Source organism: Dermochelys coriacea, chromosome 15 (assembly GCF_009764565.3).
Source record: "Dermochelys coriacea isolate rDerCor1 chromosome 15, rDerCor1.pri.v4, whole genome shotgun sequence".
In the NCBI taxonomy this organism is placed as follows: domain Eukaryota; kingdom Metazoa; phylum Chordata; order Testudines; family Dermochelyidae; genus Dermochelys; species Dermochelys coriacea.
Window position 1 is genome coordinate 12,458,835 of NC_050082.1, and position 23,972 is coordinate 12,482,806.

Consider the following 23,972-nt stretch of genomic DNA (forward strand, 5'->3'; position numbering starts at 1 on the left):
AGGGACCCTAGCCCTGGGCCAAGAAGGGGCATTTGTGGAAATGTGCTCAGCCTATGTAAAAAGGCAAAGACAAGAAAAAATACAACAAAACAAGCCCTTTGATGTACTCTGGTAAGCTAAAGATGGAGACTCAATTTACAGCTTCTGTTACAGCAAAGGTATCTAAGAACACTGTGCAGCTGGGAATTTGGTAAATGAAAGCGACATTTTACACCAAACTCTGCTCTTGGTGTAAATCCAAAATAATCTCATTAGGGTAGAACCGTGTTTTAAGGTCTCTCCATTGTACTTAAGGGTTTGTGTGTGTTTGCAGATTGTGATAAGAGATAAAATGCTGTTAATAAGCAAACACAAACATTTGCTATTTTTGTTGTCTCACAGAATTCATCTTGCTATAACTAGTGAGGTACTGAGAATTTCTGCTTGTGATGGCAGAGGATCAGGAGCTGACTCGGCCATGCAAGACTCCCCTGGAGCCCTCCCTCCAGCAGTGCACCAGCAACACATACCGCAGTGTAGAGCACTCCCAGTCCTTACTCAGCGGCCTAGTAGCTCTCCGAGATAGTGGCATCCTTTTTGATGTAGTCCTGGTAGTGGAAGGGAAACCTATTGAAGCTCATCGGATACTTCTAGCTGCATCATGTGACTATTTCAGGTGAGTCCAGTGTCACTGTGAATCTGTAACCAGCATCTTTTTCAATATGACTCAAACCAGAAAAAAGAAGAAAAGAAATTGTGGCTGGACTTCCATCTTTCTTCCCCTGGGACTCCCCGTCCTTTTCCAAGTTGTACTATGTTGCATATGGCATACCATGCTTTATTCAGAATCCTTTAATGTCTGCCCTTTGCAGTCTAGAGGCCTACCCATGGAGGAATGAAAGAAATAGAAATTCAGCCATATCTTGGAGTATCCTTATCCTTGTGCATTTAAAAACAGACCCTTAAGATGAGTTGAATGCATTTAAAATATTTAACTTGTCTCTGTTCATTTTTCTTTTGTATGACTTTAAAAATAAAGCTAATCTCTCATTACTCCACATTGAGTTTTGCTTTCAGGTGCCTCCATTTCACTCAGAACCCACAGTAGCTGGAGGAACATAGCGTTCCATTTTATACGTGCCCCATTCGTTAGAAGCATGACACAGTGCATTCTACAGAGCTGTTAAAGTTCTATTGGCACCAACAAGATTTGGCCTATTACAGTAATTTCATAATACATAGCAAGTTATAAAACATGTTGTGGGAAGTAGTGGTCCTACATGCTGCTGTTATTTATGTAACTTGGGAGGGGCAATCCAACTCCTGATGTAGTCAATGGGAGTCTTTCTATTGATTTTAAGGGGAGTTGCTGCAGCCATTAGTTGCTAAAAATTAAAAATACTGAAAAGTCATGTCTTGCATCATAGATTTAATGTCCCGCAACTTTTCAGTTCCAAAACCACATTAGTTCTAGTGAGTGGCACCCAAAAGTGGGACAAGCCATTTTTTTTTTAACCAGTCTTATTTGGAGTAATACCACACTGCTCCAAAACACACACACCCAGATTTCAGTTCTGAGCACATTTAGAGCAAATTGGTTTCTTTGCATTCCTGATGGTGCACTTGAAGATTCTGTCTCCTTCAAACAACTCCTACTTCTTCAACCCACAAATCCTGATGTAACAGCCATCATTTTTCTAGACAAGGATTGCATGGGACTTCCTTAGATCCCATCGACACTGCTTTGGGGTAGGTTGCAGTTGAATGACGTGAAGCACTCCTTACCCTTAGCTGCTAGGAAGGGAATGTCTACACTGCATAGTGTACCTGTGTCCAGCCATCCATGCCTGCAAAGCTGTGCTTATTAAGCTTGCTTATGAGCGTGCACACTGCAGTGGTATGAATGCCCCATGCCTTGTTCACACAGTCACTGTATTGACAAATTTCTGATGTTCTGATTTCTGGAAGTTGGGGTTGCTTATGGTGCATGGGAGGTGAGTAGGAGCTTGGGAATTAGAAAGGTGAGAACACAGGCCCCAGGAATTGTGGGATAGCATTGATGGACTGTCTCAATCTGAACCTAGCCACATGAACCCTTAGCTGTGTCTTTGCCACAAAGTGGGAGGGCACAGATGTGTGGTACAGTGAGACAAGGGCTTATACCAGTATCCCTGGATGAGCCATCAAACGCATGTGCTGAGAACATATAGGCACATGTCTGAGGGCTTTGTGTGGATGGTAGGGGGAATTGGGCTTAAACATGTTTCAGAGTCTGTTAGACCTGTAATGTAGACATTTAATGGGCTTGTTCACCTTTGAACTGAGTGCACTCACTTCTCTATCACCCCACCCCTTTTTGGAAGAGAACACAATGGCATCTGAATCCCTGGGTCCTTTGTAGCAATAAAGCACTGTTACTAGGCTAGCACATTTCAATGGCTATTTTAAACTTCTTTAAAAACAAGGGCTTATAACATGAACTCTAAAACCTTTGACAGGTTTCAGAGTAGCAGCCGTGTTAGTCTGTATTCACAAGAAGAAAAGGAGTACTTGTGGCACCTTAGAGACTAACACATTTATTTGAGCATAAGCTTTCATGAGCTATAGCTTCATCGGATGCATTCAGTGGAAAATACAGTGGGGAGATTTATATACATAGAGAACATGAAACAATGGGTGTTACCATACACACTGTAACAAGAGTGATCACTTAAGGTGAGCTATTACCAGCAGGAGAGCGGGGGGGGGGGGGTAGGGGAGAAACCTTTTGTAGTGATAATCAAGGTGGGCCATTTCCAGTAGTTGATAAGAACATCTGAGGAACAGTGTGGGGTGGGGAGGGGGAATAAACATGGGGAAATAGTTTTACTTTGTGTTATGACCCATCCACTACCAGTCTTTATTCAAGGCTAAGTTAATTGTATCCAGTTTGCAAATTAATTCCAATTCAGCAGTCTCTCGTTGGAGTCTGTTTTTGAAGTTTTTTTGTTGAAGAATTGCCACTTTTAGATCTGGAATCGAGTGACCAAAGAGATTGAAGTGTTCTTCAACTGGTTTTTGAATGTTACAATTCTTGACGTCTGATTTGTGTCCATTTATTCTTTTACGTGAGACTGTCCAGTTTGACCAATGTACATGGCAGAGGGGCATTGCTAGCACATGATGGCATATATCACATTGGTAGATGTGCAGGTGAATGAGCCTCTGATAGTGTGGCTGATGTGATTAGGCCCTGTGAGGGTGTCCCCTGAATAGATACGTGGACACAGTTGGCAACGGGCTTTGTTGCAAGGATAGGTTCCTGGGTTAGTGGTTCTGTTGTGTGGTTGCTGGTGAGTATTTTCTTCAGCAGCACTGCGATGGGTACCCGCATGGCCCCACAGTATACCAACATTTTTATGGCTGACTTAGAACAACGCTTCCTCAGCTCTCGTCCCCTAATGCCCCTACTCTACTTGCGCTACATTGATGACATCTTCATCATCTGGACCCATGGAAAAGAAGCCCTTGAGGAATTCCACCAGGATTTCAACAATTTCCATCCCACCATCAACCTCAGCCTGGACCAGTCCACACAAGAGATCCCCTTCCTGGACACTACGGTGCTAATAAGCGATGATCACATAAACATCATCCTATACTGGAAACCTACTGACCGCTATTCCTACCTACATGCCTCCAGCTTTAATCCAGATCACACCACACGATCCATTGTCTACAGCCAAGCTCTACGATACAACCACATTTGCTCCAACCCCTCAGACAGAGACAAACACCTACAAGATCTCTATCAAGCATTCTTACAACTACAATACCCACCGGCTGAAGTGAAGAAACAGATTGACAGAGCCAGAAGAGTACCCAGAAGTCACCTACTACAGGACAGGCCCAACAAAGAAAATAACAGAACGCCACTAGCCATCACCTTCAGCCCCCAACTAAAACCTCTCCAATGCATCATCAAGGATCTACAACCCATCCTGAAGGACGACCCATCACTCTCACAGATCTTGGGAGACAGGCCAGTCCTTGTTACAGACAGCCTCTCAACCTGAAGCAAATACTCACCAGCAACCACACAACAGAACCACTAACCCAGGAACTTATCCTTGCAACAAAGCCCGTTGCCAACTCTGTCCACATATCTATTCAGGGGACACTATCATAGGGCCTAATCACATCAGCCACACTATCGAGGCTCGTTCACCTGCACATCTACCAATGTGATATATGCCATCATGTGCCAGTAATGCCCCTCTGCCATGTACATTGGTCAAACTGGACAGTCTCTGCGTAAAAGAATAAATGGACACAAATCGGACGTCAAGAATTGTAACATTCAAAAACCAGTTGAAGAACACTTCAATCTCTTTGGTCACTCGACTACAGACCTAAAAGTTGCAATTCTTCAACAAAAAAACTTCAAAAACAGACTGCTGAATTGGAATTAATTTGCAAACTGGATACAATTAACTTAGGCTAGAATAGAGATTGGTAGTGGATGGGTCATTACACAAAGTAAAACTATTTCCCCATGTTTATTCCCCCTCCCCACCCCACACTGTTCCTCAGACGTTCTTGTCAACTGCTAGAAATGGCGCATCTTGGTTATCACTACAAAAGTCCCCCCCGCTCCCCCCCACTCCGCTCTCCTGCTGGTAATAGCTCACCTTAAGTGATCACGCTTGTTACAGTGTGTATGGTAACACCCATTGTTTCATGTTCTCTATGTATATAAATCTCCCCACTGTATTTTCCACTGAATTCATCTGATGAATTGAGCAGTAGCTCACGAAAGCTTATGCTCAAATAAATTTGTTAGTCTCTAAGGTGCCACAACTACTCCTTTTCTTTTTTCTAAAACCTTTAAAGACAATGATCCCAGTGGGGGATGCAGCAGTCTGTATGCCTTCTTGATTGCTCTTTCTGTCTTTTTTTCAATGAGGGAGGATTTTATGTTTTACAGGGCTCCCAGTGCTTAATGGGGAAGCTATTTATAGGTTAAACTAATGCAAGGATGCACAGGGAGAATGTGTACAGATAAGCGCTGGTTACCCAAAGCTGAACTATTCCTTCTGGATTTTCAGAACCAGCTAGCTGGTATATCTTCACTGTATTCTGAAAAGGCTGTGCTCTGGGTTTCCAGTTCCAAAACTGTGTAGCCCAGCATGTTTCCTGGAGTATGGGATTTGGGAACAGGCATGGAGGCTTTGCAAAGCTATCTGTCCAGTTATCCATCTGACCGAGTGTTTTGGATGTCCCCAGAACAATATGGCTAAGCTGGGTTGAACTGTACATAGCTTTGGTACATCTCCAGTGTAGCGTGTACCTTTTTTCTTTCTGCAGGGGGATGTTTGCTGGTGGTCTAAGAGAGATGGAACAGGAAGAGATTCGTATTCATGGAGTCTCCTACAATGCTATGTGTAAAATCCTGAACTTCATATACACCTCTGAACTAGAACTCAGCCTGAACAACGTGCAAGAAACGCTAACTGCTGCCTGCCAACTTCAGGTGAGGGATTGGGAGATGGAGCAAGAAGACCCAGGGAAGAATGGGACAAATAAGGAATGGGGACACTCTGGGGAATAAATGGGAGAGGTTGAAGAGGTGAACAAATACAGTAGAGGAGGAGTAAAGGGGCAGGGGCTTTTCTGTCTACATATATGGATTTGACTAGAACTTTTTTCTGAATGCTCTAAACTGTGGAGTAAGGGCTTATCTACACTTGCAATGGTGCAGCTGCAGCACTTAGTGAAAAGGCTACTCCACCTTCCCTCCTGTTGACATAGCACCATCTACACTGAGGGTTAGGCATGTTGCTCAGGCATGTGGATTTTCCATGCTCCTGAGTGACGTAGTTATACCAGCATAAGTTTGTAGTGTAGACCAGGACTTTGTAAGTAGCTAGAGATGTGTATAAACTGGGTTTGGATGGATGGATGTGTTGATTATATATGAAGTTTTATGTTTTTATTTATAATTTTTTATCATTTTATCCAGAGTGTGACACTCTCTTTTTTTTTTTATAGTGGTTGACTTCCCCAATGTGCTCAGTAACCCCTTTCCTGCTTAGTGACTCCTCAAGGGAGATTCTGTTAAGAGTTCCTACATTATGATCTACATTAAAGGACCTAACTTCCTTCTTCTGAAATTGTTTTGGTGCTGCAGCCTCTCAGGCTCTCATCTACAGTATAGAGGCTGATTCACAGACCCACTATGGGTGGAACTATGATCCCAGTTGATACAACTACAGTGGCTCTTGTTTTGCCATGAAGACAGTTTTTTTGCTTCTTTTATTTCCCACACTGTACATGCTGTGGTATTAGATTACATACTCACTAGATATGTACTCTCAAAAAGAAAAGGAGTACTTGTGGCACCTTAGAGACTAACAAATTTATTAGAGCATAAGCTTTCGTGAGCTACAGCTCACTTCATCGGATGCATTCGATGAAGTGAGCTGTAGCTCACGAAAGCTTATGCTCTAATAAATTTGTTAGTTGCTAAGGTGCCACAAGTACTCCTTTTTCTTTTTGCGAATACAGACTAACACGGCTGCTACTCTGAAACCTGTAGATATGTACTCTGTTAACCTTTGTGGAGTCAACAGAAGTTTGTCATGTATAGCAAAAAACTTTCCTGCTATCTCCTGGTATCCAGAAGCAATGTCATATTGTACTCAGTAAACTACATAAAATATTAGCTTTCCTTGCAAAAGGTTTCCTCTACATTTGAATGATACAGCCCAATTTGCTATTCTGTTGTGCCTTTTTGTGCATCTGCCTTTTGCACACTGGTTAATCTGTCTGGAAACAGAAGAACTATATTCTGTTCATCTATAAACTCACATTGGATCATATTCACGACATCTTTGGTGAAAGCCATGGTCAACAGTACTCCATTAATCTATCAGTTTTTATTTCCACCCAGTCCTGATAACAGCCAGAGACCACTGTCAGCCTTCTTGGTGACAGGTATTCCCTGCAATTTATTACAACTTCCTCAGCTTGAATCTTCCATACTCTTATAAATCTGGTCTCTCCAGTGTAAGACAAGAATTTTTTTTACTGAAATAAACAATCTGCTTTGTCTCTTGTAGATTCCAGAAGTCATTAAGTTCTGTTGTGATTTTCTCATGTCCTGGGTGGATGAGGAGAACATCCTGGATGTATACAAATTAGCTGACCTCTTTGACTTGAATCAGTTGAGCGAGCAGCTGGACTCCTATATTCTCAAGAACTTTGTAGCTTTCTCAAAGACAGAGATATACCGCCAGCTACCCCTGGAGAAGGTCTACTCCCTACTGAGCAGCAACCTCTTGGAGGTCAACTGTGAGAATGAGGTTTATGAAGGGGTGCTTCTGTATCATTACACCCTAGAACAGGTAGAGACAGATCAGGTCTCACTGATGGAGCCTCCTAAGCTACTGGAAACAGTCCGCTTCCCCCTGATGGAGCTCCAGATCCTGCAAAGGCTCCATGACAAATTAAGCCCATGTCCATTAAGAGAGACTGTAGCCGATGCACTAATGTACCACAAGAATGAATGTCTTCAGCCCATGCTTCAAACCTCCCAGACACAGGTGAGGTCAGAGTTCCACTGTGTAGTGGGCTTTGGAGGGATGCACTCCACTCCATCCACAGCCCTCAGTGACCAAGCCAAGTACTTGAGCCCCATATTGGGAGAGTGGAGGCACTTTACTGCTGCATTAGCACCCAGAATGTCCAACCAAGGAATCGCTGTTTTCAACAACTTTGTATACTTGATTGGGGGAGATAACAACGTACGAGGTTTTCGAGCAGAGTCCAGGTGTTGGAGGTAAGAGGAGACTACTTCTGCCATCATTATTTTTTACCAGCCAATTACCATTCCGTGAGTCGGGCAGTCACTTTCGCAGTGCACATGATAACTGGCCAGAAAAGTTGTGAATTGTACTGAGATCTCATTGAAAGAAACTTCAAGGACTAAGGAAGACCAACCTGATTGTAAAGGAGGAAGCTTTCTGTATGTGCATGCTTCATTTGCTAATCAACCACAAGGGGGAAAGCAAATGTAGCAACGTTACACAACAGCTCTGTTGAGTTGTGGTAAAATATTCTTGAGTTCTGAGCATGGGACTGTGAGCCAGGAACTCCTGTTTGCTGATCTTGGCTCTGACACAAACTCCCTCTGTTACCTCGATTGATTTTCTTAATTTCTCTCATCTGTAAAATTGGGGATAATATTTACCACCCTGTAGGTTCGTTGAGGCTTTATTAGGTTAATGTTTGTAGAGCATTTTGAAATCAGACATGCTACTGTACGTAAGTATGAAGTCTTGTGTGTTTGCCTGAATAGGGCAGGAATGGAAGCTTGTTAGCTGTTTCTGAAGAGATAATTCTTCATCCCTTCTTAGACAGAGGGGAAGTGTCAGAATGATGGTCTGCAGCAATGAATTAGGATGATCAAAAATTCAAAGTTGTAGTATATGTGAATCTGATATAATAGGCAAGTGATTTAAAGAGCACAGCTGTGAAACACTTTAAACACAATTGTAACATCAGTTGATTATTTTGAATTGGTGTGTATAATGCCATTAATGAGCATCCTGCTACTTCCCAAGATTGAAGCACAACTAAATAATGTGTTTATATAAAAAAAAAAAAAAAAAAAAGTAGAAAATTACAGTTGAGCCTGGTAACAGTTTTGGGTTTTTGTTTTTTTTTAAGTTCCATTGAGATCAGGTGTTCTTTCTAGATTTTAATGCCCATTATGTGGCTAAACAGGTGTATTACAAGTCCTGTGTCTGACAACATCCTTTTTCTGCAAACTAGTGATCTTTATAGGTTTTAGTCCAGTTCTTATGTTTGTCACGTGCAAGATGAATTTAAGTTCCTGCCATTGCATTCAGGCTGCTCCTGTAATTAAGATTTCAGTATTTTATCTGGAATTGATATTTGGGTGTGAAAGCTAAAGTTGAAAAGGTTGAAGTACCTGTGATGGGTGGTCACCCCTTGGGGTGCAGTCTGGGAGCTGTTGGAACAACTGTGCCCTCTAACAATTCAACTAGATTGGCCTTTCTCACATTGCTCTGGTGATACACAGCCAGCCTTTCCAGCAACTGTTATCACCCAACACAACAGCAGGTGGTGCCACACACCTAACAAAATAAATTTGTTAGTCTCTAAGGTGCCACAAGTACTCCTTCTTTTCTTTTTACACCCAACTGAGTTACCTGAGTGCTTTACCTAAGCTACTCAAGAATTTAATATATAAGCACCAGCCAATTTCCCAGCTCCACAGCCTTGCACCCCTACTGGAGTATAAACCCAGAATTATATTGTCTTGCACTGCACAGGGATCTGTATAGTGCAAGCTCATTAATAGAGTTCACTCCACCCTTGCTGTGAGAAAGATGTGCAACAAGCCTGTGTTAACCAAGCTGAGATTTTTCCCAAACACTTCACTCAGAAACCCAGTGATTATGATAAAACTTAAAACACATTTATTAACTACAGAAAGAGAGATTTTAAGTGATAACTGATTAAAGCTGGTTACCTAGGAAATTAAACAAAAACACAAACTAAGCCTAATATATTAGATAGGATTTGAATCGGCAATATCTCACCGTCACTGATGATGCAAGTAGTCCACCAAGTTGCCAAACATAGGCTAGAAATCCCTTTAACCTGGGACCAGTACCTCTCACAGTTCAGTCTTTGTTAATCAGGTGTGCTCTTGTGTGGAGAGTGAGGCCCAGAAGTGATGTCACTCCCCATCTGTTTATAGCCTTTCCATATGGTAGGAATTCTTTGTTCCAAGCTAAGTTCCCAGCTCAGTTTGTGGAAAAATACAGGTACCAAAACGGAGTTCATTATCACATGGTCTGGTCATATGCCCTTGCATGCCTTGCTGAGTCATAGCAGCCCTTATCCGTAGGCTGTCTGCAGCATCCTCAGGAAGGCTCACCAGGTGGGGGATAAGCTTCTCCCAAAGCCTATTCATTTCCTTAATGACCCATTACCTTGAATAGGCCCTTCACAATCAGCAGTCTAGACTGGCAAAGAGTCCTGTGGCACCTCATAGACTAACAGATGTATTGGAGCATAAGCTTTCATGGGTGAATACCCAGTTCTTCGTCCAACAAAGTGGATATTCACCCATGAAAGCTTATGCTCCAAAACGTCTGTTAGTCTATAAGGTGCCACTGGACTCTTTGCTGCTTTTACAGATCCAGACTAACACGGCCCCTCTGATACTGTCGAGACTGGAAGCATCTTGCCTAGTGGGTGTCAACCAGGTGTAACCACATTTGAAGTACAGATACATAGTCAATATTCATAACTCCAGATACAAAAATGATACATGCATACAAATAGGATAATCCTATTCAGTAAATCATAACTTTTCCAGTGAGACTTCACATGACACATTCTGTACAAAGTGCATCATAATTTTGTCATAATTACATTATATTCATACCACTATGAGGAATATAGGCTGCAGAGTGTCACAGTACCCTCTTACCAGCAGATATCTGAACAAATCAAAGAAGCTTCAAATTTTCATGCCCTTCCTAGCCTGTCGAATTCCTAGGTACAAACTTTGTGCTATTTTTAGCCAATTTTTACATTGTGGAATGATTGCAAACTAACAAGGTTGATGGTATGTAGACTGGCAGTGGTGCAAAGGATACTGGAAACAGTAGATGTGTACAACATGATAATAACTGCTTATGCAGTCTCCTTCAAAATAAAATAAAAACTTAGCTGATAAATGTATTTTGATATGAATGGGCAAATTTCACTCTAGTGAATTGCACCTCCTTACAGTGAAGCTGAATTTGGGCCAAAGAGAATGCACTGGTCTCAATCTATGTATGTGATGCTGACCCATGTTCCAGCAATGATAGTGTCCACGTCTCAGTACTCTGTGGTAGATTTGTGTTGGTAACCAAGTTTGATCATATTCCCTTGCAAGGTATGACCCACGACACAACAAATGGTTCCAGATCCAGTCCCTGCAGCAAGAGCATGCTGACCTCTGTGTCTGTGTTGTGGACAAATATATATATGCTGTCGCAGGGCGAGATTATCATGAAGACCTAAGGGAAGTAGAGAGGTATGATCCAAAAACCAACACGTGGGAATACATGGCACCGCTGAGGAAGGAGGTAAGGAATGCACATGCCAGCAAACGCTAATAAGCTCCCTTAATATTTGCCTTCATCTTTCCTAAATGCTTTTTGCTACTTTTCTCAAGCATACCTCTCAATCTGCAAAAATTCTGGCAGCTGTCAGTGGCCTCTGTATATAGGACAAAAAATAGTAAGAAGGATGCTTAAAATATCACTGGATCTGCTTCTTTGTCTGTGTATGTTCTCTCTAGCTGATACAAAATGTTAGGCCTTAAAAATTAAATCATATTGAGAAATTTTGCATTTGCACAAATCAAGGTAAACATCCTATGTGCATGACAGAGGTTAGTTTGGATGTAATATTCAGCCATTATACCTCTTTGTGAGAATGTTTGAGAGGTATGTTCTCAAGTGGCAGCTCCATAAAAGTTGGAAGTTTGTATTATACTTTCCAAAGAAAAGTAGTTCCTAAATAATGTAGGGTCTGATCCAGAGAGGTACTGAGCACCTGCAAGTCCCATCAGTTTTAGTCAGAGTTGCTCAATATGTCTCAGGATCAAGCCCAAAACTGGTATGGGCAGAGAGGGGAAAAAAATTCCTAAGTGTATGAGTACCAGGGACAATGTACGTATGACCTCCCATTGAAATTAGATACTTGTCTTCCTCTTTTCTTACTAGTTTTCCCCCGTAAATGTTAACTTTACTATTGTTTTTTTAAAAAAAAAAAAATTAATTTCATGCTGGTGAAAGGTGCCTGCTTCATAGCCTTGGAGAATGAAGGCCTCTGTTTATTCCCAGAATGGATACAGCATGGGCAGCAGTAGTGCAAGCTTCCCCCGTCACGGCCCTGATCTGAAGGGACCACCTCTAGGGTGATAGGGTAAGTCAGTCTCTATGGCCCATTCAGTCCTTGGCCACTGTTGTGAGACTGCACGCAAGGGTGCCAGTGGTGGAGGTTTATGTGATATGACCATCAAACAAGGTGCTGGTGGTGGAGGTTTATGTGATGTGACCATCAGCTCTTGGTGAACTAAATTGAGAGCACTGTGCTCTTTTGAGATAAGTCACTGAACAGCCACTTACATAGTATTTATCCTTCTAAGTTTTCTACTTAACCAGCCAAGAAGTGTTGTTTTTCAATCTCTGAGACTGTCACAAAACAAGGAGGATGTAATTAAAAACTACGTGCAAAAGTTCTTGATGACAATTTTGGCTAGGAAAGAGAAGTAAAATTCTAATTCATCTTTTTAAGAAATTATGCTGAATCCTATTATAACAAGTTTTGTAGCAGGTTAACAATACAAAATAAAACCACTTCACAATGCTTCTTACCTGAAAACCTCAAGTCGCTTTACAAACACGTAAGTATTATTCCCATTTTACAGATGGGGAATGGAGGTACAGAGAAGTGAAATGATTTGCCTGAAGTCACTAATAACAAATCAGTGCTGGGGATAGAACCCAGGTCTTATGACTTGCTCAAGTTCTATCCACTAGGCTATTCTGCCTTTCTGATAACCTTGCTAAAACTTCTGTAAGACTTAATTTTCACGCAGGGCTTCAAAAAAGGCAAGGGAGGAAAGCACTGGTATTGAAGAGGTGCTAATTCAGGAGCAATAAGAAACATGAAGGCACTGCAGTTGTGGAGGAGTCAGAGAAATTCTATTTCATTTCAGTTCAAGGACTGATCCTCACACCTATGGAATAACAGCGTACACAGAATCCTTCCAAATGTTGGCATCTAAGTAATCAGAGGAAGACATCATCTCTGATGTCATGTATTGCCAGGAAATTTATATTCCATACTTAATGACAGGTTTCAGAGTAGCTGCCGTGTTAGTCTGTATTCGCAAAAAAAAAAAAAAAAGGAGTACTTGTGGCACCTTAGAGACTAACAAATTTATTTGAGCATAAGCTTTCATGAGATACAGCTCACTTGATTGGATGCAATAAATTTGTTAGTCTCTAAGGTGTCACAAGTACTCCTTTTCTTATTCCATACTTACTTACTGTGCTTGATGCTGGAGGAAACATAAAAATGAAAACTGTCATTCTCCTCTGTGCCTTTTTTTTGTGATGGTGTAGGTGTATGCACATGCTGGAGCCACACTGGATGGAAAGATGTATATTACATGTGGGAGGAGAGGAGATGATTATTTGAAGGAACTACACTGTTATGATCCAGGGGCTGACCGCTGGGACAGCTTAGCTGATGGTCCAGTCAGACGTGCCTGGCATGGGATGGCTGCACTTCTGGGAAAGCTGTATGTGATTGGAGGTAGCAACAATGACTCTGGCTATAGGAGAGATGTTCACCAGGTGAGACAATGTCATGGCTATTTCTTTCCTGCCCGGACACATGACATTCACATTGTGTCATCATACCTTCCTCCCATTGAGCATAAACGCACAACTACCCAGCCACACACTAATTATTGAACTGCCTCTCCTCCATCTAACTGACAAACATTGCAGTGCTTTACTTACTTCTCCCACCCCTGCATGCATTCTCTCTGACTTCACCAACATTAAAACTCTTAATCCTTTTGGCTGCTTGTAATTTAGAAAAAATCCGTGGTGGGTGGTGAACATCCAACTGGGCAGTGCCTTGGCGATAGCAACTAAGTGCTCTGAGTATTTTCCAGCAAGGCAAATCTAAATTCTGTAGCACTCTGGTGTGGCGGACTAGAAACTCTGCAGCAGCTTCATTAAAACTAAAAAAGTTGTATTTTTAAATGAATAATATGAAATTAAGTCAATTATCATCCAATAGTTTTGATTTTAATTCAATTTATTTTACACTATCCCCACACTTTTCATTTTTTTGATATGTCAAGTGCTTTGGTATTAGCAATGCATAACTAGACAGTGTCTTGAGGAAGGTGTTGGCACTTGATTGGGAGCAATTGAGTTTTAGCATTTGTAATGGCATAGAATTGTGAGAAACACATTTGTTAGATATTTCTACTAAAATAGGTGAAACAGTTAGCAATGTTGGGCTTTATCTTTGAGATTTACACATAATACCTATTGTGTCATCATATTGTACAACTATGTAATACTAATATTGTACACTATGGCAGACACCCATTACGTGTAGACATTTTAAATATTTTTTAAAGGAATAAGTTGCCTTGCATCTTTTATTTCTTTATATTCTTTCAGGTTGCCTGCTATAGCACAAATACTGATCAGTGGACAAATGTATGCCCTCTACCTGCAGGGCATGGAGAGCCAGGTATTGCTGTCTCAGCCAATAGAATCTATGTCTTGGGGGGCAGATCCCACAATCGAGGGATCCGGATGGACTATGTCCATATTTATGAAGCTGAGAGAGACTGCTGGGAGGAAGGTCCCCAGTTGGAGGATGATATTTCTGGGATGGCTGCCTGTGTCCTCACTCTGCCTAGGGCTATTCTAATGGACACAGAGAGGTGGACTCCAGAATGGAACCCAGAGCGACTACAGCATCACCCAGACTTTGCCTCTGAGGTTATGAGTGTGTCAGACTGGGAGGAATTTGACAATTCAAGTGAAGATTAAGGACCCGAGGATTTTTTTTCAGGGAGGGAAGGAAATTAAGGCTTGGGAAATTGTTTAGACACTTTTTAATGTCTTTGGTATAACATACATTGAATCAATATTTAAACATTTGGAAACTAAACGTTCTGTACAAAAGGCCTTCTGCATTCTCTCTATTTGTCACAAAGCAGCAGTGTGAAAGCAACCAAAGAACTCCCCCTCCCCCCCCCAATAAAAAGGCAGAGGTTTTTGTCCTTTTGAAGGGGCCTGTTTTCAACCCACAACATGGACAGAAGAAGCACAAAAGACCTAGCTTGGCTAGCTCCTTTGCTTCAAACTTTCAGCATGAAATCACTTCCTTGTTCCTCTATAATGACCCTGTCAGCATAAAATCTAATGGCCAGGAAGATACAACCAAGTGTCTGCCCGTGTCAGTTGTCAGTCCGCTGTATAGGTCATGCAGTGAGAACGAGTGCTGTAGCAGTGACCACAGCAAGAAAGTTGGTTCAAACCCTCCTCCTATCTGGGCATGCAGCCATCCTCGTAACAGGCTTAGAAACTGTGATCTGACTCCCGCTTCTGAATTACTATACTGCAGGCTTTGTCAACAAGGTGGAAGACTACCATAACCAGTACAAAGATCATTTTTCTAGAAATCTCTTTAATCAGATGAACTTTTATAGATACCATTTGTTCACAAATGAAATAATAAATCCTTGTGGGAACTTTTTATTATTTTTTTTGGTCATTGTTTTTTTTCCCCCCCCACCAGAATGTGGCAATCTAAAACTTGGGGGGCCAAATTCATTGCTTCATTAAGGTCAGTGAAGTTACACCAGTAACTAATTTGGCCCAGTTATGTTGTTGTTTTATCTTCACTTATATGCTTAGAAAGTGAAAAAGAGATGAGATGCCTTTGCAATGGCATAAGGGGAAGAAGGAAAAAAACCTCAATCAGTGGTTACTTTGGCTGTGTCTACACTGCCACTTTCGGTGCTAAAGCTTTAGTCGTTCAGGGGTGTGAAAAAACACCCCCCTGAGCAACAAAAGTTTTAACACTGAAAAGCGCCAGTATAGACAGCGCTTTACACAGCTCCCCGCGATAAAGTTATCACCCCTCATTCAGGGCGGTTATTTTTTTATCCGGGAGAGCTCTCCACCGGCGATAAAGCGTGCTTACACTGCCCACGTCACAGCGTTGCCTGAAATGATTTTACAAACTGCCAATTAATAAAAGGAATGCTCTGTTATGCAATATGTGTTTCTTGCTCTGGTGGTCTACCATTGCTTTCCTGGCACTAATCTAGCAAGTCCGGGTCCTTGGACCAGGGTCATTTTTTCCATCCCTTTCGGGTATGTCTATACTGCCCACGTTACAGCGCAGGCAGCGTTGTGACGTGGGCAGTATAGACATACCCGAAAGGGATGAAAAATGACCCTGGTCCAAGGACCCGGACTTGCTAGATTAGTGCCTGGAAAGCAATGGTAGACCACCAGAGCAAGAAACACATATTGCATAACAGAGCATTCCTTTTATTAATTGGCAGTTTGTAAAATCATTTACTTCTGATTTTAACAGCTTTCTTGATGTTAAATTAATAATTTAGCAGCTGCCATAGAAACCAATGCTTTATGACCTCCAAAAACTTTGTAATCCCTGCTTTCAAATAGGCACAGGGTAACCAATTCTATCAGTTCATTAGGTAACAGGTGTTAAAATAATACCCTAGTTAAAGTGGAGGGAGGGGAAGGGGCAGAATCAAAGTGACAATTGGAATGATGTGATCTTAGTCAATTATGCCATCACATAGAGGCTTTGGAGATTGAACCTAGAACTGGCACTATAAAGAACTGGAGGAAGCCAGTGGAAATTTAACTTTAAAGTAGGGAATCTTTGTAAAGGAAACGGATGACTTGTAAAATAGTTCTAGAAGATTCCACATTGGTAAACAGGATTTCTAGAAAAGATTAAAGAGGCCCCCATGCAATTCTTTCAATACACTAATCAACTTTCTGGGTCAGAGCAGAATTTTCAGCTCTACTCATTTTAAACTGAGTGTCTTTGATCTCCTGGACCTAAGCCAGGTCAGTGGCCCTGTCTGCAACCTGAAATGAGTGCTTTATACAGCTAAGCACGTGAAGCAAGAGGGCTATGCAGGAAGACCCAGGAAAATCATACAGATGAGCCCCTTCAGAAAAGGCCCTTTCAGGAGATAATGAACCTAACACCTACACATACTCTTAAAATATAGGCAAACTTCAATATTGAAGGTGAATGGCTCTTTATTCTGTGTCTAGAAAGCTGCTTTGAATAAATGAGGGGACTAAGTTAAATGTGGATCTTTTGTTTGTTGTATTGCCTGCTGTGCACCAATAAGTGCTGTATTTTAATTGGTTTGCTACAGTATCTTCTTATAGAATTCTACTTTTTAAGTTCAGACCTAATGTAAAGTAAGGTGATAAGTTTTGAAAAACTCTCTGTTCAATGGAGAAGCATTATTACCAGTGGCATTCTAATTACATGTATTTTTAAGTGATATTATTGTCCTCTTTTGTGATAGAAAGGGGTTAATGATTCTTTGTGCTGCTTGTGGAGGCATGTTTTCTTTTCCTGTATGTATCAGTAGAGGGCATTGCATACAATTGCAAATAAGCAGGTCTTCAGGCTAATTCTTGGATTTCACAGAAGAGGTCAAGGTGAGACAATAATATACTAGGTTCCAAATGAATGTTCCTCAGATGAGCTAAAGAAGCAGCTGGTAAAAAGTTCTGATTTTAGATGTTGCCAGGTGACTTAAGCTTTCATGTGCATAAGTAAACGTATTAGATATTGTGATGGTATTATTTCTTTAATGTTGAGGACTGACAACATGCTTGTCAGTGTCCATGATGATTCCTTTTTTAGCTGTGCATAGTGTGTCTGATCCAAAGTAATACTGTGTGACCCATCTTATCTGTGTATGTTTTGTGTTAGTAGGTAATAGAATTTTAGTGTACTTTCACCCAAGCTAGTCATTCAGCAGTGGTTTACTTTAGTTATAAGTGCATCTTTCCACATGAATGTGTTCATAATGAAATCTGTTTCAAAGTCAGAGGGCTATCTAATAGAGAACATGGAAAGTCCTTTGTAGCTTTGGTTTACTGGATAATGCATCTTTCACAGAAAAACTGCAGGAGAGGACAGATTGATATTCTCAGTCATTATTGATGTTTCTTATCAAGAACAAAAAGAAAAGGAGTACTTGTGGCACCTTAGAGACTAACAAATTTATTAGAGCATAAGCTTTTGTGAGCTACAGCTCACTTCATCGGATGCATTTCCAGTTTCCCAGGAACTGCATAAGAACCCTGCCTTTAAAATTGCCTCTTCCTATGGGAAGGCATGCACTAGTAAGGATTCTGTTGTTTAGGTTGACCCTATTTTCAGTGATTAAATTTGATTCCTCTGATTTCCTGAATATGCCGGCCTTGTATCTTGGAGCAAAAAGGAGGTGCATTCATAATTACACTGAGTTCTGTTGGAGAATGGTATAGCACAATAAATATCCAGAAATGGGGAAATTATAAAAATGGTTCTGACTAATAAAAGTATAATGCAATACTTCTATCAGCATCAAGTGATTAAAAACACAAAAGCTCATCTCATTGATACATTACAAGGCTTACTAGAATAATAATTGGGTTACATGATTGGTTGTCTATTTTGTATCTGGCCCAGTAATGAAGTTCCGTAGATAGAACTTCCATTTGGAATCCCAGTGTCATTTTCCGCGTATTTTTAAGGATGTCTCAAAATATCAGGAAATCCATCATTGCCACAGTAATCGTAATAGCAACTAGAGCAGTGTGTCATGTCACAAGCTACATGAGCTAAGGACAGAGCTTTGCTTATGCCTATCTCTACAGCATGTTGAAAATACAGAATTGGAAGTGGTTGTTCAAGTACTTATGATCCATCACAGAAGACTCTTCTCGGTACCTTTCAATCCTAGAAAATGTATGGGCCCAATCCCACAATGTGGAAAAGCATGGGCTCCTCCAATTGGTTGCAATGGATCTTGCACAGGGAGAAGCGAAGGGTAATTCTAGAGTAGGCAGATGTGTGAGGGAGGATTCCTACAAGAGGAATTTGAAGGAAGCAGAAGAGGATACTTGGTGGAGGAGGAAAAAAGGAAGTCTGGTTCAGTTATAGGAAGTAGCATGACAGAAGGCACCAACCGCAGAATGGTCTAGAGATGCACAGGCAGCAGTAAGGTGAGTGTAGGAAGGAAGGAAGAGCACGGATGTGGGCAGAATCAAGATTATATCTGGGCTTGAAGGTGATGGCAAGCTCATTGGTGCAATAAGAGGGAGCTAATGGTAGGATCCAGGAAAGCGAAGAGGTGACTTGGTGAGAGTAGAGTTTTTCTTTGAAAGATTGAGGAAAGGATGGTGAATAGTTTGGATCTTTTGTTACAGAAGCTGAATTGCCTTTATAACTTTTTTTGCTGCTGATTTAATCTTCCTGTTGTTCGCATTCCTATAAGGCAGCGACTTGATGGTTTTTAAAAGATGATTTTGAAATCAAGGAGATGCTGAGCCTGGAGCCTATGGATGCATTTACTGTAAGTATTGTCATGCCGATCCGGCTGCTAAAGCCCAACAATAAGATTTCCTGTTATGTTAAAGTAGGTAACATAAATGTTATATGGTATTTTCATTGAAGTCCTAGTTATTTAACACAACCTATGGCCCTACAGTTTGCATTTCGGCTGGATTTGCAGTTAGTGGATTTGTTTACAGAGCTATTTTAGAAGATCATACTTGGAAGAGAAGTAGTTGTTGCTGTTGCTGTGTTTGTTTCAGAAGAACTGTTTCCCCTTTCTTTCCCCCCCAAAATCCAACTTTTAAAATTGAAATATCCCTTTTGAGTCTCTGAAAACCAAAACTTTAAAAGTTTTAAAAAAACCAAAACCAAAACCAACCACTCTCCTTTAAACCAAAGTGTTTTGAGTGTTTGCTGCCAAAATGGTGAATTTAATCTCTTTTCCCCTGCTGACAGGCCTAGACAACAAGAGTGGTAGGGCTATAATAGTGCCTAGAGTTAACGCCCAGCTCTATTAGCTGAACTTGGACAAGTCATCCCCTCTCTATCTCTGTTTAAATCCAGATTGGATCTTTTAGAAAAAGATATATGCTCTAGTTTAGCCACAGCTATTGGACTTGAAGCAGGAGTTATTTTACAGGAAAGCTCAATGGCCTGTGTTTATGCAGGAGCTCAGACCAGATGAACATAATTGCTTTAAAATCTGTTAGATTTTTAAATCCTCCTTTGTATAGGAAGTTGTGTTCTCTGGAACTCATCCAAAGAAGCAAGTTAGAAGTTAGTTCAGTTATATGCAGTATTAAAATTGCAGCATAGTTCCTGTCCCAGTCATTCAGCATTTGTACGAAGTAAAGATGTTACTACCTAGACTAAAAATTGTTATAATAAAATTTACTGTTGACAGCTTTGTTTCAGTTCCTTTTTTAACGTGGTGGTATCCAAAGAAAACAGGAGCAGTCTCTATATAATTGGCTTGCTAAATTTACTTTCTAGTAAATCAAACCATAACAAAGGGGAAAACATCCAGTAAAATTTTAATAGGAACTCTTCACTGCTGTCTTTTCTGTTCCAGGCTATACCACTGAATTGTTGTGGCCTTGGACAAGTCACTTAAATTCTCTATGGTTGTTTTCTCCATTTGTTTAAATGAGGCTACTAATACTTGCCTACCTTACAGTGATGAAGCTTAATTTATTAATGTTTGTAAAACAGCTTTCATTAATGGAATTCTTTTTCATCCCAAAGTATTGATATAGTAGTAGTATTTATAGTGTTTTAATCATAGAATATCAGGGTTGGAAGAGACCTCAGGAGGTCATCTAGTTCAACCCCCTGCTCAAAGCAACACCAATCCCCAATTTTTGCCCCAGATCCCTAAATGGCCCCCTCAAACATTGAACTCACAACCCTGAGTTTAGCAGGCCAATGCTCAAACCACTGAACTATCCCTTCCCCCTGCTCCCCAGTTACTTCTCCATCCCAGTTACTTCTCCATTTCAGCTGTATCACACTGAGAAGACTAAACCAATCTTCAAATGGTGTAAAGCAATTTTATGAGCTTCTCAGTCCAACCTAAACTATCCATACACGAATGAAACAAAGATTCTGAATAGACAAATGTGTTAAACCATTACGAGTTGAAGCATGACACATAGGTAACTTTTTTTTTTTTAGAAATGTAGGAAATGTTTTTGCATGTATAGGCAGCTTCAAAATGGCATCTTTCGCTTCCAGGCCTAATCATTTCTGTTAGTACTGCTGTATGCTGTTAAACAGCTGTTGTTTTCTGTCCTAGATATGGTTGTATTTCAGTGGTTGGTGAAGCGTTACCAATACACATACAGTTAGTGGTGTTCTTTGGGAAGCTTTCATATTAAAGGTGTTACGAGATTCAGTATTTGAAATAAGGTTTTAGATTTCACATACGATCCCCATGTTACACAAAACTGGCAATTCTATATGTATGAATAGTAAGCTTTGAATTCCTCCTGGACTATTGCAAGTTGACAGTTGAACCTTAGGTACCTAGAAACATTATGTCTAATTTGCAATAAAATCTCCGATTTTTACCTGTGACCTTGATATCACAATCTGGCCATTCCTTGTAAGTGTGTTTCTTGGACAATATTTTTTTAAAATAAGGCCTGATTGGAATCTTCCATAATAAAGCATGTGAACAATGTTAAGGGTCTAAAACTTAAATCCCATTTCCCATCCCAGACTTTTTAGATTTTGCACCATTTGTCAATGTAGGATATAAACACTTGGTGAAATTGCCAGATGTTGCAACCCAGTTCTCAGGAGCAGGGTTTAGAGAGTGAAAGAAGATACTAACGTTGGAGTGAGTCCTGCAGAAAGGGTCCAATGTAGGAACTACAAAATTATTGTCCCAAGTCCGTCTTTGTTCATTTTAAATGTTTCAGATTTAAAAGAATTACATTGTGTTTTTGGTTTCTTTTGGTTTTTTTAACTCCCTCTCCCGCCTCTCTGTGTGTGTGTGTGTGTGTGTGTGTGTGATTATTAGTGTTTCCAACTCCTAAATTTGAGTAGGGTAATTTTGGCTCCTGCTGCAGGAGCTCTATCTATCTGATGATACAGAGTTTCCAGCGTCTCCCCAGAATTCTAATTGTGGTCCCCATGTCTGCCTGTTTGTCCAGCCCCACCTTTTGTTTCAGCTCCAGATGTTCTTCACTCCCCTCTCCTTTTCCCAGCTCTGAGGATGTTGATTATAGGGAGGAACACAAGGGCCAACCCATTTTTCACAGGAAAGGAGTAAGCAAGGTCCTCGGTTGCCAGACTTTCTTTTCTCCTTCTTCCTTGCTTCTAGATGTTCGAGCAGCAGTTCTCAAACTATGGGTTGTGACCCCGTTTTAATGGGGTCACCAAGGCTGGCAATAGACTTGCTGGGGCTGAAGCCTGAGTCCCACCACTTGGGGCTGGGGTCGAAGCCCAAGAGCTTCAGCCTTGGGTGGCGGGACTAAGGTTACAGGTCCCCTGCCTGGGGCTGAAGCCCTTGGGTTTTGGCCCTCCTACACTGGGGCAGTGGGGCTCAGACTTTGGCCTTGGGTCCCCTGCCTGGGGCAGCTCAGGTCTCAGTCCTCCTCCTGAGGTTGTGTAGTAATTTTTGTTGTCGGAAGTGGGTCTCGGTGCAATGAAGTTTGAGAACCTCTGTGCTAGAGTAATGCAAATAATAATGGTGTCAACTGGTTTATCCCCTACCCAAAAAGTCCTCTTGACTTCTGAAGGGGAAGAGCTCTGTCTGCCTTCTGCAACAGCTGCTCTTCCCTAAGTGGTGGGCCGGGGGGAAGGCAGCTAATTAGAGTGTGGGTGTTTGGCCCTCTGGCAAAGCTGAAATTTACTGGAGGGCTGAACCTTCTGGCATGGCTTCAGCCCCAGCCAAAATAGCATAGACTTGTGAGCGTTGGCAGCACTTGTTTAAATTTTTGTTTATCTGTAACAGCTCATTTTTGGACCCTGTCAAGGATTCTCCAGGGCTGGCTTCTGTTTTGGTATCAGCGCCTTCCTGTCATTGTGCAGAATAAGAGGTTGTGCTGGGCCAGCATGCCCATCACAACTGTCTAGCTAATGTGAAGTGGCCAATACCATGGAGCTGGTGCACCTAGCAATAGGCTGGGACCATGGAAGTGGAGGGAAAAGGCTGCACTTGAAGCGGGAACATACTGGTTGGTTGTTAATCTCTTCTTGCTGCTATTCAAACCTCAGGCGAATGTCATGAGTCAGGCTGGTTTGCCCTGTCTTTTGTTAGAACCATCTTGATGTTGAAAGTTCTGTGGCTCATAGGAATGGCACTTTGAGTTGGGAACTGCTAAGAGGAGCTGTTTTCAAGGGGTGCCTGCCTCTTGGAGGAACACAGCAGATCTTGTTTTGCCTGTTTATATGACTTTTTTGTGATCCTTGCACTATTCAGTGTTTTTCTAAAATCCCCAGTTCATGGAGTCATGTTACTATGTTAGCCTCTCAGCCTTCATTTTTTTAAAAAAAAGTTTCTAAAGAAAATATTGCAAATGCTTTAAAGAGCTGAAGGCTAATAAACAAATCCAAAATTTGTTTTAAAATACTTAAGTCAGTCTTGATGTTTGGGGAGGCCTGACTCTTGGCTTTTGAAGGTTGGTAATATTGTGGGGGGTAGGGGGAGAAGGACTTTTATTTTATGAAAAGCTTCAGTTGAGAAGGGGAATAGGAAAGGGCAGGAAAATGGGCTATTTTAAGATCTGCTTGAAGTTCTTTGCCATGTGTTAGACAGATCAGACGAGATTATCCCAGTAGCCCCTTCTGGCTCTAAAATCTAGGGAAACTATTTTAACCACCGCCAAGCTGGCAGTGAGGCTGCCCTCAATAAAGATAGCCCCGGCTGCTTCTTGCTCTTAACAGGCCTGCAGCCAGGGTCTCCTGAGGAAACCTCTAGTCCCTAGACAAGGGGCGAGGAAGCTGGGAGGGGGGGTAGGTAGGGAAGCAGGATGGTGCTGGGGATTGAGGTGGGGACAGAGGCCTGGGAGGGAAGTGCCCGGGGGGGGGACACGGGATGGGGACTGAGGAGGAAGGGAGGCAATATAGCGACGGAGGGGGAGGACTAGCCTAGCTTAGGAGCAGGTGCGGGGGGGCTCCCTAGCAGCCCCGCTATGTTTCTACATGTGCCGTTAATTTGAACCCAGCGAGCCCGTCGCCCGGGAAGCTCCTGGAACACCAGGCGCGCAGGAAGCGCCGACGGGCCGGGGCGGCGGGAGGGGCGCGGTGTGATTGGATGAAAG

General features: G+C 41.7%; 1 protein-coding gene across 6 annotated transcripts in view; it reads left to right on the top strand.

Moving 5' to 3' along the window:
* Positions 1-20,218, top strand: part of KLHL22 (kelch like family member 22) — a 30,575-nt gene extending 10,357 nt beyond the window's left edge. For 4 of the 6 annotated variants that reach the window (XM_043498146.1, XM_038373141.2, XM_038373142.2 and 1 more), the window contains exons 2-7: positions 382-655; positions 5,326-5,491; positions 7,080-7,798; positions 10,940-11,132; positions 13,182-13,415; positions 14,262-15,355. In XM_043498146.1, coding sequence (XP_043354081.1) covers positions 429-655; positions 5,326-5,491; positions 7,080-7,798; positions 10,940-11,132; positions 13,182-13,415; positions 14,262-14,639 — 1,917 coding nt within the window. In that variant the 5' untranslated portion in view covers positions 382-428 and the 3' untranslated portion in view covers positions 14,640-15,355. Of the gene's footprint in view, positions 1-381; positions 656-1,533; positions 1,729-5,325; positions 5,492-7,079; positions 7,799-10,939; positions 11,133-13,181; positions 13,416-14,261; positions 15,356-19,076 lie in introns of those variants that run through there. The other 2 variants (XM_043498148.1, XM_038373143.2) reach the window with 2 other exon arrangements.
* The last annotated feature ends 3,754 nt before the right edge of the window (positions 20,219-23,972 follow it).